The sequence below is a fragment of the Anopheles stephensi genome, chromosome 2 (genome assembly GCF_013141755.1).
Source record: "Anopheles stephensi strain Indian chromosome 2, UCI_ANSTEP_V1.0, whole genome shotgun sequence".
Taxonomy (NCBI): Eukaryota; Metazoa; Arthropoda; class Insecta; order Diptera; family Culicidae; genus Anopheles; species Anopheles stephensi.
Genome location: NC_050202.1, coordinates 81826379 through 81842604, shown reverse-complemented (window position 1 = coordinate 81842604; position 16226 = coordinate 81826379). Strand labels below are relative to the sequence as shown.

At 50.4% G+C, this 16226-nt stretch overlaps 5 protein-coding genes across 10 annotated transcripts in view; 2 read left to right on the top strand and 3 right to left on the bottom strand.

Moving 5' to 3' along the window:
* The window catches only part of LOC118505613 (myotubularin-related protein 4), a 34030-nt gene extending 33713 nt beyond the window's left edge, over positions 1 to 317 (bottom strand). For 4 of the 6 annotated variants that reach the window (XM_036041662.1, XM_036041661.1, XM_036041663.1 and 1 more), the window contains exon 1: positions 23 to 317. The gene's annotated coding sequence lies outside the window, so the exon portion shown is untranslated. The remainder of the gene's footprint in view (positions 1 to 22) is intronic. The other 2 variants (XM_036041664.1, XM_036041665.1) reach the window with 2 other exon arrangements.
* Positions 318 to 330: 13 nt separating this feature from the next.
* Positions 331 to 2160, top strand: LOC118505616 (mitochondrial fission process protein 1). The gene is made up of 4 exons (XM_036041676.1): positions 331 to 1048; positions 1126 to 1253; positions 1322 to 1431; positions 1512 to 2160. Exons 1-4 carry the CDS (start codon positions 997 to 999, stop codon positions 1678 to 1680), a joined length of 459 nt encoding a protein of 152 aa, XP_035897569.1. The 5' UTR covers positions 331 to 996; the 3' UTR covers positions 1681 to 2160.
* Positions 2128 to 5485, bottom strand: LOC118505615 (pickpocket protein 28). The gene is made up of 7 exons (XM_036041675.1): positions 4464 to 5485; positions 4237 to 4363; positions 3823 to 4132; positions 2896 to 3758; positions 2732 to 2823; positions 2481 to 2659; positions 2128 to 2412 (listed from the first exon to the last, which is right to left on the bottom strand). Exons 1-7 carry the CDS (start codon positions 4510 to 4512, stop codon positions 2152 to 2154), a joined length of 1881 nt encoding a protein of 626 aa, XP_035897568.1. The 5' UTR covers positions 4513 to 5485; the 3' UTR covers positions 2128 to 2151.
* A 5228-nt stretch (positions 5486 to 10713) lies between these two features.
* LOC118505611 (apyrase-like) lies at positions 10714 to 12760 on the bottom strand. The gene has a single exon (XM_036041651.1). It carries the CDS (start codon positions 12460 to 12462, stop codon positions 10774 to 10776), a length of 1689 nt encoding a protein of 562 aa, XP_035897544.1. The 5' UTR covers positions 12463 to 12760; the 3' UTR covers positions 10714 to 10773.
* Positions 12761 to 12943: 183 nt separating this feature from the next.
* LOC118505610 (apyrase-like) lies at positions 12944 to 15180 on the top strand. The gene is made up of 2 exons (XM_036041649.1): positions 12944 to 13251; positions 13350 to 15180. The coding sequence occupies exon 2, from the start codon at positions 13449 to 13451 to the stop codon at positions 15144 to 15146; it is 1698 nt and encodes a 565-aa protein (XP_035897542.1). The 5' UTR covers positions 12944 to 13251; positions 13350 to 13448; the 3' UTR covers positions 15147 to 15180.
* Positions 15181 to 16226: the final 1046 nt, after the last annotated feature.

The following is a 16226-nucleotide window of genomic DNA, read 5'->3' as shown; positions in this document are numbered from 1 at the left end:
GTGGAAAAATAGGCAGGCTTACACTATTTACGCAATCATGCGGACGACACCGAGATGCACATACACACGCACGCACACAACCCAACACAGGAGACAAAAACACCAACTTTTTCAGCAGCTTCACGGGAATCGCGGAACCGAACAGGATCGAAAACAAGAAACGAAATAGCAAGCGATCTCAACAGTGGATAAACTTTAGCCACAACACACACGCACGCACGAAAAGACGGGAAAGATTTTCATCCGATTTTCACGCGACGCGCTCGCCACAAAGCCAGCCTTGACAGCTCACTATTCGATCCGTTTTGTCGAACAAACGCGTCATTTCAGTGTAAAATGCTCTGCGAGTGTGTATTTTTTTCCCCCCTCAGGGCAAATCCGTGTGCATCGGAGCAAGCGTGTTGGTGGTAGTGGTGTGGTGTGTTGTTCGTGGTACAAAACAATTCGAACAAACGCACACACACACACTCGCGCGTGCCTGTTTAGAGGCTGTAGGAGTTGAGTACTTCAAACATCAAAACAACAATACAAGTTAGATGTCTTGTCTAAGCTTCTTTCGCCACACCACGAGGCAGCGCCGATGCTAAAAAAAGCTCAGAACAGACATCTCGATAAATATGGTATCGCACGCGCAAATCATAGGTGGCTTGCCGGAAAGTGTGTGGTCGGTAGGTTTGTTTTGACATTTCGCCCATATCACACAGCTGATAGCAAAACCGTTTTGTACGCGAAAAAGCGAACCACCGGAACACGAGGAAAACTCTTGCGCGGCCCTCTCTTTGTCACGTGCTGGCCGAACGAACGGGGTGTTCAATGTTATGTAAACAAAGGCATTGATCGCGGGCGTAAGCATCTGGTCGATTATCGCGCAGGTGATAAGAGGATTTGTCGAGTGGCTAATTTTGTTCTTCTGGCTGCGTGTGTGTGTGTCGGCATTAGCAACGCGGTTTTGTGTTCGCGAAGTGTGGGGAGATTATATAGGCCAACGCAGGAACGATGTCAATTACCGAGAAGGACCTGTATCGGGACACCCCGGTACGCTATCTAGGTTAGTGCAGGTTGTTACATCATGGCCGGGCTGCGTTTGCCTTGACCGCCTTTTGTTTTGCTATGATTGATTTCAAGGATATGCGAACGAGATTGGAGAAGCTTTCCGTCCGGTGATCAAGAAGATCTTTGTGCACGCCAGCTATGCGGTGGCGATTAGCTACGTGCTGGCGGATACGGCGGATAAATCGAAGAAACAGTATGATGTAGGTCGAAACTGTCCTCACAGTTGGGAAAGCAATGCATCTTAAATTTTGGTTTGTATTATTTGCAGAAACCAGAGATACTTGGAGGAGGATTCCGTGGTGCTGCCGTTGCATCCGGCGACACGCTATTGTGGCAAATGTTTGCCTCGGTCATCATTCCCGGGTTCACCATCAATCGGTAGGGATGCATCCTTCCCACAAGCAAGCTACAGTTTATTGGCGATCATTCTAACAAATTTCCTTCCTACTTCCCAACAGAATCTGCTGGTTGTCAAAAGCCGCTCTGAAAGCTAACAAAGTGAAGGGCCCGGTCGCTAAATGGGGACCAACGATGCTCGGTCTGCTTGCCATCCCGTTCATCATCCATCCGATCGATAATGCGGTTGATTACGCGATGGATAACACCTACCGAAAGTACGTTAAATAATGCTCTGTCTGCTGCGCGGCGTCGTGTCTCGTGAACGTTGTCTCGAACGATGATAAAGATGGAGATTAGCCAAACTAGCCATAGGAGGGCCAAACACAAAAGCGCCACACGAACAAGATTGCGCACAATAATTATAGATTTAGCTGGTGCAGGGTGTGAAACGTGGTGAGAGAGGGTGTACTATTTTCTGCTTTAAGGACTCTCCGTACAGCGCACGGAAGCGGAACTGGTGTGCTGTGCATTGTTGTTAGCTCATATTGCTCTAGACATACACCGATATACAGCGCGATAACGTTAACGTTTGTTATACACACAGCCACTTCACTTGTGATAGGCACAGATTAGCAGTTTGTGGAGTTACTTTCATTGAGTGAGAATAGGACCACAGGATGACTCAATTACTACTACAACATGGTGCTACAAACCTCGAACTACTCGAAGGACACAATAAATGAAAGCCAAAAGCTTGCCTCAATCGTAGAACGGGTAGGACCGCGGTCCGGTTCGTTCCTGTCCGAAGCCCCTGCCCAGCTGCGTTCTGCGCGAACGGAACGTGTTGCGCACCCATCCGCTAGCCTGTTGCAGTCGAGAGTGAACAAGATGCTTAAGCTTAGTGGCATACTCTTTTACCATTGCATTCGGTCCAGCCTGCAGGTGATTGTCGTCAGCATAACCATGATCGTTCGATCGGCCAAGGAATTGAACCGTCGTGACGGGAGGTTTCGAACCAAACTGTTGGGGGGCCGGAAAAAAGGAAACCGTTAAAAGTTAATGGTCAATCGATCGTTGAACAGTCCTACCCAAAGAAGATCGTTACGTGCGGCATTTAGCTTGCCAACCTCCACATTACGATCCTTTACGTTGGTGCGCTGCTGCTTGCGCTTTGCACAGTACGGACGGAGCGTCACGAAGTAGATGACCTCGATGAGGGAAATTATCGAAAAGCCCAAGAATAGTCCGAGAAGTCCGCCGACGTTTGCTTTGCAAAGGAGACAATAGAAGGATAGTTATTGTTCGACTGCTAAAAATTCGAAGCAGACGAGTGAGTTACATAGGAAATCCGTAAAGCCGACCAGTTCGCCCTTGGTAAAGCTGCGATAGTAGGTATCCTTCACGAAGATGTAGATCAGCGCGAGGTTCTTCCTAAACGCCGGACCCAGAAAAAGCAATTCAGCACCTTCGGCCATTTCGCTCCGTCCGCTCACCCTCACTTACTTTGCGTACTCCTCATCCTTCACCTCATCCAGCAGGTTCTCCCGTATACCGAACTTGCCCACCTGCAGCTCCGCCGTCGTCACGTCCGGTATGTAGCTGATCTCGAAACAGCCCGGCAGACACGTGCACACAATGCTAGTGTTGGCGGTGAACGCGATCGAACTGCGTATCTGTTCGTAGCAACGCGCATTGGCCCGGCTACAGATTTTCGTCTCCTCGCACAGCTTGGGCAGATAGTACAAAACGCAGCCACAGTTCTCCAGTATTAGCCGGGCCTCACACTCCAGCTCACAGTTGTTGCGCGAGTAAACGCTGTAGTAGGACAGGTTAGCTTCACTGCCGAAAACGCACTGCCGCTGCGACTGTGCCACCTTCCGGATCTGATCGGCCGCATCGTTAATCTTGGGCGTAATGATAATCCGGTTCTCCGACCCGACCGGTATGTACTGCGCGTAGTCCGTAATCTTCGGTGTTTCCGCGGGGCTGTGGAAAATGATCTTGAACCCAGTGGACGAGGTGGACGAGCAGTAGTAATCGCTCACGTTCGCATCGAGCACCATCGCCAGCCCCATCGTAACGCCCGTCCCGGCAATGACACGCGGGTAGGTTGTGTTGGTCGGCGGCTCACCGTACCCCTGCTCCGGTGTCCAGAGAATCGGCCGGAAGCGTCCACTGCCGTTGCTGACCTCCGCCGGGAAGATGCTGGGTGCGGTAGCATTCTGGAACATGTGCACCGTGTCGAGCGTGTTGAATGTACAGCAGAGCCCTTCGTCGGTGAAGACGGATTGGAAGATTTCAGAGCATTTCTCCCGTTGCTTGGCGTACCGGCATGCTTTCAGCATACCCGAGCAGGGTTGTGTTGACTGGTGGCGGTGGAAGAAAGGCAATCAGAATCGCTTATACAAGCGTGTCGTTCGCGTTACCTACGCTCAGCAATAACTTCTTCACTGCGGACCACTTCCCTTCGTACTGTGTCACGTTGTAGTCGCCATCGATGGAACAGATGCTCTGCAGCACCGTCTGCTCCAGCGTGCGTTCCTCGATCCGTTCGGCCACTTCCCGGCGGACCTGATTCATGTTGCAGATGGTGACCGCCGGAAAGGGAATGTTCTTGATGTGTGTCGCGATCGGATTGAGCCCTATAATGATCGGCGACGATTGCCACTTGATGTACACCTTCGAGATGAAGTAGATCGAGCAGGCGGTCACCACGAGGAATGTGAGAAAGAAGTACGCCCTGAAATGGAATTGCCCGCTCAGTTGGGTCAGTACGCAAAATGGTGGCCAATCAGCTAGCATAACCGCGTGGTCGATGATGCTTTTACTGACAAGCTGGCGTACCTTTCGCACCACGTCAACGATACCGTCCCGATGTACTTCAGCCCATGGATCGTGGTGTTGAGACAGTACTGGCGCAAATTCTCCGTAAACGTTACGCGTTCGTTATGCATCGTCCGGGTGCGTAATTCTGTGGTGAAAAGTATCGCAATGTGAGCAATCGGCAGGATTTATGTTACAAACCAATTTTACATTCATCAATCAATTACTACATCCCGCCATCCACCTACCCTTATCGAACGCCACGTGGCGATTGTGTAGTGGAAAAACGGGAGCCATTTCGCATCTGTAATTGTTGCTCTCTTTACTTAATTGACGCCACTTCACAGGAACGGCCGGAAGCCGCAGCCCACGTGCGGTTCGAAACCATGCTTTGATCTTTTATTGTGCTTCCGTGTTACTGTACCGCACCGGGATCGTTAATCGGCGTTTCGGAACACTATCGATTAATTTGAGGTGATGTGTGTGTGTTTTTTGTTGGTTGCGGTCAATAACAGTCCTGTTATGGATAGATATTTGGAAGCTGGTTGGAAGTTGATAAGCCATCCCGCTCTAAATCGGCGACTTGTTTTAACGGGAACGTGCAGACCGGGGAAGTCTTGATAGGACTTCCGCCCCTTCCGCGACAGTCCACGGCAATGTGTCTTTTGTGCTGCGGATTTTCCCCCTAACTTCCCGGCTTCAACAGCCGTTAAGCTATGATTTTGGTGGCCTTCATCATCATCGTCATCGTCAGTGCGCCGAGTCGGTAAACGGAAGGAAATTATTTGCATGTATCGACAATCAATCAACCCGCACACATTCCTTACACCTCCTGTGTGTGTGTGTGTGTGAGTGCTTCTTCCCCTGCGCATCTTCGCGACGGTTGCAAGCAAGAGCCTCCTATACACCGGTCACGAAGGTAACATTAATCGTCGACGTGGAATGGGGCACATGGTCGGTGAAGTCTACGGTGTACGTGAAATCGCTTGCTTAGTAAAGCTTGCACTGCCCCCTCCCGGATCGATCCGGGATTGTTTCCCCTAAAGAACCGACTTTATGGAGAATCCGATACCGAGCGAGCTTAAGCCTTGCCGAACATGTGTGACACCGCACTTGAATCGATGAGCGCTCGTTCGCTGCCGAACGAACTTTCATTAAAGTTTAATTTCGAATTTTGTCACCACCGTCTGGGGGAGAACCGGAGAAACCCGCACCTGGACGCCATGTGGACGCCTTAAAGTCATCATTTTCCAATTTTTCACCTCGCTGAGTTCGACACCTTCTGCGGGCGAACGGGGAAGGATAATCCCAGCTGGAGTGCAACTGGAGAGGGAGAGGTCAGACGCATAATGGAATGTTTTCCATTTTCCATCCCTCCCCCCGCAACCCTTCGCCCCCCCCCCCCATCCCCTCCCCGGGTGATGTAGATTGGGAAAAATGGGTAACGGCTTAAATGCTGTTCGGCAACATACCGCAGCCCTTCGCATGAGAGGAAACGCATTTTTTGGCAAATTTTATCGAACTGCCGTCTGCTTCGGTGTGATGAGAGGGGCCCTGCTTGGCTGGCGTAAAACCGGCAACTTGAGAAAGGAAAAGTAAAGGGTTTGTTTTCGGAAAAGTATATCCGACCCAGGTGTGGTGCTCGGTGCGGTTGGATAATTAAAGTTTATCGCTCTTTAGCTTTAAACCCCCTCGGCAGGTCGTTCAATGGCCGTTCTAAGTAGCTTTAAGCACCAATCGAAGCGTAGTGGTGGAGTCTCCGTTTTTCTCCTCCTTTTTGCCACCGGGCGGATGCTCACTTTGATGGTTGGATCCGATTGCTCTCCAAGAGATCCCCTTTACCGGCATGTTTCACTGCAACTACCGAGTACCGGCGAGTGGCCAATAATTGAAAATGATTTGCAGATTAAAGTATCACAGCCGGCGGAGGGAGAGTGAACCACATCAAAATGGTGCATCAAATTCTCGGAAGTGTGAAATTGCTCTGTATGTTATTTAAAGTTCCCGTTCAGCCCAGATTAACGCGAGACACGTGCAATCAGAGGAGAAAAAAAATAAAATGGCAGGAATATTTTCATCCTCACCAATTAATTCGACGCAAAACAAAAAAAATCTGTCCACAGCCGGCGTGAAAATGACGTTCCACGGGAAGGCACAAAAGATTTTTAACATGCAATTTTTGTTTGCCCTGTCTTCACATTCCACCAGTACGCAACGAAGCTGGGTTCCCGAAAAAAAGTAATTAAAATGCAGTTAAAATCCTGCTGCCAGTGGGGCTGCATGGGAAGGATGTTCGGAGTTATGATTCAATTATGCTGCGAAGCGTAACTGATCGGTTCGATTTTCTTTCGAACTTTCGGAACCGACGGTTCGGAAAGGGGTTTTTCACGCCAGCTAACAAAACAAAAAGAAAAGAAGGGGGATTAATGGACGGGGGGGAAATGCAATCGTGTATATTTTTGCCTGCAGTGGCACACACACACGCACAGCTTTTCGCTTAAATTGTCGGCTGAATAAACATTTCAGCCGTACGGTTAAGCCACTTGTATCTGATTCGCTAGCAAATATTGGAGGATTTAATGGGGATGGCCGGTCCTACGAAAAAATAGGATGCGTAACGGCGAGGGGATAAAAAAGTTTTTAGCTCTTTAAGTACTATTTAAAGTACTGTTGATAATACATTTGTGGCTTATTGAGTATGCCTAAAGCATGGGCTTCATCAAGAGCGAACACAATATATGTCAGATATAACCTACAAGACGGTTATATCTGGTTGGGGCGGTCCGGTGGCCGAGGCGACAGCGGCGCCGGTCTTCACACGGCAGGGCCGGGGTTCAAATCCCATCCAGACCGCCTCCCCGTACGAAAGGCTGACTACTTTTCTACGGGTAAAATTAAGTCACAGAAAGCCAGAAATGGCAGGCCGAGACCTCTCGAGGTTGTAGTGCCACAGAAGAAGAAGAAGAAGAACCTACAAGAACTGGGGCCGGTTGATGCAACAGCGGCAGGACCCAGTCTTCTCACGGCAGGACCTAGGGTTCAAATCTCATTTGGGCCGCGCTTCCTCTTAGTGGTGAAGACTGATGACTACCCAACTACTACGGTGGTATTCATATTAAGTCTGGTAAGCCAGAAATGTATTCGTATGTATTCGTCAGCGACCCTCAGTTGGCTGGATCAAGTGACGGAAGACCTGTCGGAGATCGGGTGCCTACGACGATCAGGGTCATTCACGACGACGTGCTCTTTAAAAGAGTAGGCCAACATGATGATGACGATGATGATGATGATGAAGCCAGAAATGGCAGGCATATGACCTTAAAAGGCAGGCAGGGTCGTCTGCACGAAGGGCAACTCACTCGTACCACAAACTTGAATTTTAGTCTAGATCCTGTCGGTTTTTGATACATATTAGGCCAATAAAGAAGAAGAGCCTATAAGAACCGATGGGACCTATTGTAATGCATCGGTGTAGAATTTAGTACACTAAAGGCTTCAAAAAGAAGCTCATTTGCACTGGGTTCCTATTGCAAAACCATGGGTGGGACCTATGGGTGGGACCTATGGGTGGGATCAATTGCACGTAGTTTACTATGAGCCTTGGCGCTAGAGAGAGCCACCCGCGACGCGGAGGTGGAAACTTCGGGGTCCATCTTCTATAGGTCAATCCAGATCCTGGACATAGACATCATTGGTTTGAGGCTCTCCTATGTAGCAGAAGCTTATCAAAGGATCGAGTGTGCGGCACAGAAGCTCGGGTTGGAGATTAACGAGGCGAAAACCAAAATGATGGTGGCACCATCTCGGCCCTGCTAACAAACACTGATTTACGCAACGACAACAACATTGATGTTGAGTTACGCGCAACGGTGCTGTCTTGGACAACCGGTCATACTACAGCCTGAGGAAACTTCTCCACTCTAAAAACCTGTCGCGACGGACGAAGCTGGGACTGTACAGAACATTTATAGTCGAGTACTGGGACTGGAACATACGCCTCTGAGACATGGACTCTGTCCAAAACTGGCGAAGCCCTCTAAGGCCCCGTTCGAGAGGAAGATGCTCAGAAGGAGTTTTGGCCCCGTATGTTTGGAAGGACAATGAAGGAGCCGCTACAATGACGAGCTCTACGAGCTGTACGATGGTCTCACCAGGCTCCTGTTGGCTGGTCACGTTATGAGAATGACACCGGACGACCCAGCCCGTAAAGTCCTTTTAGGCAGTCCACACGAACAGAGGAGGCGTAGTAAGTCCCAAATTGAGATGCAGTGATGGCGTTGATGCGTCCGCCAGAACGGCCGGGATAACGGATTGGCAGACGATGGCGCTAAACCGTGAGCGGTATCGATGATTGTTGCAGCAGGCCAAGACCGCAAAGCGGTTATAGCGTCTGATAAGTAAGTAAGTTACTATGAGCCGGCTTCACAAATCAGTCGAATAACCATGCTGCTACTTTGGCTAGTTATGATACACGATTTGAGTTTCTTACTGCCAAAAAGCGTCCCAAGTAGGCACTGCCTGTTGTTCCTGTAGACACACTGATCTATTTTAACTTGAATGCGCACAGCAACACAGCTTCCTTCACCTGGAACCTTCCACGAATAGCACCGACCATTTACTGAGCTCGTGCGCGTGGTCCTGCCATTGTTTTAATCCAGTCATCGGCGTTGCGAAAGGACACAATTGTCCCGATGAGCAGGTGATTTGCCCTTTTGCTTGCTGCATTGGATACACGGAAGCGAACGCGACAGTGGAGACAAATCAAACGATTATTCGAACACCATGTCCGTTTGACATTGAAAAAGTGGTCAAATAGTATTGAAGGGTTTAAGAACCTTAAACAAATATAGGAATAAAAGTTTTCAAGAAAGATAATAGTCTAATAGTCATCAAGATTTTACAAAAACTGATGTTTAGTATAGAATACTAACACTAATTTTTTGTCCACTTCGTAGTTCTAAATGCTCGTCCCACTGTGCCCATCACTCGATGTCCGATGTCGTGTGACACAAAGTTTATCTTTGCCAAGTTTGCATAAACATGAACGCAGTGTTGGCGCAGGGTGACTCTTTTCCCCCCTTCGACTGCAGTCATGCGGATATGCACTGTTGCAGCCGTCCCACCCGGCCTTCATCACCAGGAACGACCGAGCGAAGGTACAATTGTGCCCCATGTGTCACTGCGTTCGTCCAACCCAAGTACGACACATCGTACCGCAACTGGGTGCACATTTAATATTGCTGCTGCAGACGAACCACGGTACATGTGTAACATACCGCAGTTAGGCGAGGCTAGGAGGGCTCCGGGAGTTGCGGGATCTATTTACCCGCACGGTGACATACGGATATTTATCAGAGCATCACACCATTGATGGTGGTCGCCTGGTTGCGATTCGTCCTGGCAGTGAGTTTTTTGTTGTTGTTGTCAGCAGTCATTTCGTTCTGTCTGTTCGGTTAGGACATCGGTTAGGACAATCCGTGAGCATGGCCGAAATTGGCGAAGTGCATGTTGTGCCCGGTCGCTCATTAGTGCAGTAGAGTAGCATCAGAGTGCTGCGGAGAGCCGGTATGTTGGCCTAATTTTCCCGCTGTGACACTGCGGCGGGCGAAACCGCGAAACGGACTGCCCATACCACACGTCCCACACCAGAACTTTAGTCGGTTTGTCCTGGGCTGGGAGCACAAGGAGAGCCCATGGAATGGAGTTCTAGGAACCTGTATGCACCGGCATGCCATTACCCATCCGGTGTCTCTTGAAGAGATAAGTAAATAGGGAAATATGTGTTTCGGGGCGTGCACGCGGATGAAAATCTGCGACACGCTTTCCCGCCTTCGTCACCGTGACCTAATCGTAGGGCGAATAGTTCTTTCACCAAGTTGGCCAACATGGCTTCGACAAGGGCTTTCAAGTGCCGGTGCGGGCTACTACGTTTACCTTCGTCATTAGCGCAATCGCGCGCGCGAACCGTTTTAGGTCAACGATGACTCCCTTTTTGTTGGGACTGGGACACAGTCGGGAAAGATTTTTTCCTATTCGTTGGTGTAAATATTGACACTCGCAGGGAGAGTAGTTGCAGGTTGGAAAGAAAAATCATGCGCCGCATTGTGTTCGCTTACATTTGCATATCGTAATTGCCGGTGCAGCAAAGTACACCGGGAAGAGCACAAATTAACGAGCACTAATCAGTTAAGCGTGGCCGGCGTGCACTGGCGCCCTGGCAAGAAGAAACCGTGGTGTGTGAGCACACTCTTCGCCACTCAAGGCAGTGCAGTGGAACAGCCCGGGTGCTGTTGGTGGTCCTGGAAACGGTTCAGAAATGGTCACCGCCAACTATGATGATGATGATGGAAAGTGTACACTATAATGGCCGCTGAAACCGATGAACGAGCTTAGGTAAGGAGCAGAAGAAGAAAACAGATTTATGTACACTATAATCAACACGTCCCCCGGGGGAAAGAAGGCCACTTTTTAGCGCCCATTAACCTGTAGCGAAATTAGTTCTGTCTTTGGAAAGTCCCTTACTTTATTTTCAATTTAAAATTAACTCTGCAGAGCTTCTCACGTTACGAAAACCATGCGTCCATCGGTGCCCTGCAGAATCGGTGACATCTTCGCTACGTAACGCTCGAACACGTCAATATCCAGCGGTCCGACGCGCACGTTCGACCGATGCTGACCGAACATCGCGTAACCATTGCCACCGCTTCCGATCCAGGCAGCGATTGCGATCCGATAGGTAGCGTCAGGATCGAGTGGTTCGTAGCGCGGAATTCGACAGACCCGACAACGGACATCCACCCGCTGTACGCGCTGGAACGCCGGTCGCGTTAGGTTGAAGATAACACGCAGTCCCGAGAATTGTAGCACGTCCGCCGTGTTGTACCGGCTTGCGCTATACTCCAGCGCATCGAGCAGATACTGACCGCGCAGCTCGAACGTGTCGACCGTGTTTTCGTACGGGATAGCCGTCACCAGATCTTCGTACGTTAGCGTGCCGGGATTAAGCGATGTCCGCAGTCCACCATCGTTCGTGATCCCGATGGCGGCGTATGTCCACTCGTTCTCGGTCTCTCCCCGCCCGACGTAATAGTCCACGAACGCATCCGCGACGAAGCTGCCAAAGTTACACTCACCTGTCCGGCAGGCCGGTTTGGACAGGAACACTTTCGAAATCCCAACCGGACGGACAGCGAGCGTATCAACCTGCAAGCGCCAAGGGACAAGCGCTCGTTCAATTTCCTCATCCTTCGGGAACTGGCCACTTAGATAGTCGGTGTTACCTTCCCAGCGTACTGCTTCTCCGCTCTCATCGAAGTACACCAGCAGATGGCCGACGTACTTGGTGAACGATCCTGCCTGTACGATCAGTACCCGGCGACCTGAAGCTTGCTCCACTACGAACGGATACTCGCCAGCCGGCACGTCCGGCCAATCGGTCACATTGCCGGTGTGTAGTAGCGTGTGGGAATGACCTCCAACGACAATGTCCACCTCGGGACACTCCTGCGCAATGTGCTGATCGATCGCAAAACCACAGTGCGACAGCACCACGATAATGTCCACACCGAGCTGCTTCAGTGATTCCGCCTCCCGGTTGATGCACTCCACCTCGTCCAGAAAGTGGACCCGATCCGTCATGCTGAGCGTGTCCGTGGCGTGGTGTATCACGCCGATAACTCCAATCTTACGGCCACCCCGTTCAAGCACCACACTCCTCTGATACAACCCCCGTAGCGACGGCTCATCGCGATCGTCAATGTTGGCGACCAGCATAGGACTTTGGATTGCTTCCAGAAACGGCACCAGTCCCTCCACACCATGGTCAAACTCATGGTTCCCGAGTGTCATCGCATCGGCCGGCAGCAGGTTCAGAAAGTGTGCCGTCACATTCCACCGAAGGAGCGTGTACCAGATCGTACCCTGGAAGCTATCGCCCGCATTCAGATAGATAGGGTTCCGATCGGCGTACTCCTGCTGCAGGGCTTTCACACGAGCCACTACCCGTGCGTAGCCTCCGATGCATTGTTCACCCTCGTCCGGCTTGCAGCGCGTTGAGACGGTGTTCGTCTCCTCAAAGCGGGCGTGAAAATCGTTCAGATGGATAATCGTTAGTGGATACAGCAAATCGTCCGCTTTTCCATTCTGCCACGGTTTGCTAATCACTACACCTTGCTCGGAAGCGACCACAACACTGTGCACCACACAGAGCGCCAAGCCGAGCGTCGTCACTCGTCCGTCGATCCACATCTTGCCAGGGTTCAGCGCGTACTGACGCGTTCGCTGGCGTGTGTTAGTTACACACTGTAGCAACTGGTGTGTTGATAAGAGCAAACTCCATCAGCTTGATAGTGTGGGTTGTGGTTTTTGGTGGGTGCAATGAATGAAGGATCGAGTCGAATGTCTGAAGACGATATATCTCGGTTCACGAGCTTCGCGGCCCAATTAATCACGGAGTGGTCGGAGAGAGGAGAAAAGGTGTGATAGCAAACGCGACGACTGACGGCTAATAAATGCTCGTATCAGACTCGAGCCGGGCTGGTTGTGGTAATTGATAAGCTGAATGGCGTTGATGCAGATTGATGCAATACAGCCGCAGGGCACCGAAAGGGTGATACTTCCTGATGGTCGATGGGAAGAGACATGGAAAGGGAAGGGTGGTCTGTCATCAGTAATGCCTCGCCTTAACAAATCATCAATTTGCATTCCTTTGCCTTTATCTGCCATTTTGTCTGCTCCGTTTAGCACCTTTAAATACTGCCAGCAAATGGAACCAGAAGCTTCTTAATGCTAGCTCACATCTAGCATCTGGCAGACTCAATTGCCTTCTTGTTAGAGCGGAGTTATCGCGCAAAAAACAGTCCCCCTCAAGAGAAGACCAGTAAAGCAGATCCCTCCACAAGCTCGTGAGTGAATCATTTGTTAATCATCTTTCTCAGCCCGGTCCGACAAACGTCCAGTTAAGTGGCCTCAGTAACACGCGACCAGGCGTACCCTTAACAACGGCCATCTCGTCAACGAGTGATCGCGTGTGATCGTGTAAGTACTCGCCGCTCCAGCAGCTTATCTGTCAACACCAGCCATCACGTTTTTTTTTTGTGTGTTTGGCATTCGTTTCTTGTTTTTCTTCCCAACAGTGTCCAATAGAGCAGTAATAGTGTCTTATCACAAACACTATCCACGGCCAGCCACGCAGTTGTTTGTGTGGAGTCAGTGCGTCTGTGCAGTCGGTGAAGATGGGCAAGTACTTCGTAATGATCACAATCGGCGTGCTTTTCGCGGCCGGCAGTTGTACGGTGTTGCCTCAAACGGTGGGTTCGGTTGGTGGAGTGGTCATAACGAGACCGCACACAGACGGTGAGCTGTTTCCGCTTACACTAATCCATCTGAACGACTTCCATGCTCGGTTTGAGGAGACGAACATAGCGTCAACGCGTTGCAAACCGGACGAAGGTGAACGATGCATCGGAGGCTACGCTCGAGTGGTGGCACGTGTGAAAGCTCTGCAGCAGGAGTACGCCGATCGGAACCCTATCTATCTGAATGCGGGTGACAACTTCCAGGGTACGCTGTGGTACTCGCTGCTGCGGTGGAATGTGACGGCACTCTTTCTGAACATGCTGCCCGCGGACGTGATGACACTCGGGAACCATGAGTTCGAGCATGGAATAGGTGGTTTGGTGCCGTTCCTCGATGTGATCCGAAGTCCCGTAGTGGTGGCCAACATTGACGATCGCGATGAGCCGACGATGCAAGGCAAGTACACGAAAAGTGTGGTGCTTGATCGGGGTGGACGTAAAATCGGTGTGATTGGCGTTATTCATCATCTGACCAATGCGATGGGCATGACGGAGCGGTTGCGTTTTCTGGACGAAGTGGAACAACTACGGTTGGAGATCGATCGCTTGAAGACTTCCGGTGTCCAGCATATAATTGTACTATCCCATTGCGGGTTGGAGATCGATCGTACTATTGCTCGCGAGCTGCCAGATGTGGACGTGGTCGTTGGAGGTCATTCACATACGTTCCTGTACAATGGCAGTACTGAAGGGTTCCCCGACGACGCTGAAGATTCGTACCCGATTGTGGTAGAACATCCCGAAGGTCGTACCACTCTGATTGTACAGGCGGCGTCGTACGCGAAGTACGTTGGCCGGATAACGCTATACTTCGACGAGGAAGGTAACGTGCGAGAATGGGAAGGTAATCCAGAGTTTCTCGACGACACGGTACCACAAGATCCAGAAGTTTTGGAACAGTTAGTTCCATGGCGGGAACAGGTGAACGTGCAGGCCAATCGTCAGATCGGTTACTCAGCCGTGATGCTCGCGAAACCGGAATGTTCGCGTGGTGAGTGCAACTTTGGCAACTTCATTACGGACGGTTACATCGATTACTTCGCAACGGAAGGGCAAAAGTCTCCAAAGCCGGACCAGTGGACGGAGGTGGCGATCGCGTTCAATACGGGTGGCGGTATGAGAACGTCACTGTTTGCGGGATCTCTTACGTTCGATGAGCTGGTGACGGCCGTCCCGTTTGAAGATACGATTGACAGCTTTGATTTGGAGGGCCGGTATCTGCTCGAGGTGCTGGAGCACAGTGCTAGCCGATACGGCACGTCCGATATGATGCAGATGTCGGGAATGAAGGTGACGTATGATTTGCGCCGTCCGGCCGGGAGCCGAGTTGTCTCGGTGAGCTTAAGATGTCGTTTTTGTTCGGTGCCGAAGTATGAACCGCTCGATCCGGAGAAGATTTATCGGGTGGCAACCGGTGCGTACATACGGAAGGGTGGTAGCGGCTACACGATGATTCCGCAGAGGGCCACCAATTTGATGATTGGCCCAGTTGATATTGCCGTGCTGGAGCGCTACGTAAGCAAGATGACACCCATCATTAGCGGTACCGATGGACGCATTACCGTTATCGAGTGAATAAAGGGCAGAACTTTGAATTTGGATCTGAAAAGAATGCGTTTTACTTGTTCGTTGCTGTGGATGGAAGATGACTTCTTTGATGACTTTAAAGCAAGCCTAAACCTTGCCTCGTGTGCGTCACGACGTCCGTCATAGTCTACAATAGACGTACTTTGTTCCCTATTTTCTTTATTAAGTCAACAGATACTATCCCGTGTACCAAGTTTTAGGTCCCCCTCCACACGCCTAGACGACCTTGGACAATCCTCTCGTGTCCATACTGAAGAAACATGTCCGTCAATTATCACGTCACTCAAATTCTTCCCATCCCGCGGAAGGCACCACTTCGGAAGTTCTTTATGTGCGTTAAGATGCGCTCCAGAGATTTGGATCCCCGAAAGCAGCATACCGATAACTTCATTGAACAGTGATTTCGTGCCCTAACGGTTCGACGTCATACATCCCCCAAACCCCGGAGCAGCCGGCTACCAGTTCGATAGCTTTCGATAAAGTTGTTCCACTACATCAACATCCCGGTTGCGGTGCAAACGGCTGTTTTCTTGGTTGCCAAACATAAACACAACTTGCTGGTTCACGCCATCAAAAGGAAGCACAATAAAGATGAGCCGGAGACTTTGTGCACTAGTTAGGAGGGCCTCGTCTGCTCGCCTACGTGTGGATGGCAAAGTTCGAGGTTGTGCATTAAAAATTTCCACTCGCCTGGCTTCGGGTACGACGGAATCAAACGTGTCGCTTGTCGCACTGACATCGCCCGCTGGGCGGACTTTTGTTTTAGCTTTCAAATTTGTTGCCAACTTGTTCCGAATTGCGGTCGGCTGTGGGGAATGGGGATTTTGGGGGCGAAGGACCAACAGTTTTGAACAAATTTTGGGACACCCCGTGGTTGGTTCCATCGGAGGAATGGGGTTTCTGTTGAACATTCCATACTGAAGACGAAGTTGCGAATATGGAATACCTTATGTTGAAAAAAAAGTATAGCTGAATTAACTTTGGGGACAAATCGTACGTTAATGAACCATTTAACAAAAAATAAAATAATTGAATTGATAATTTCCCGTCTTCATCGGTCAACTGCCA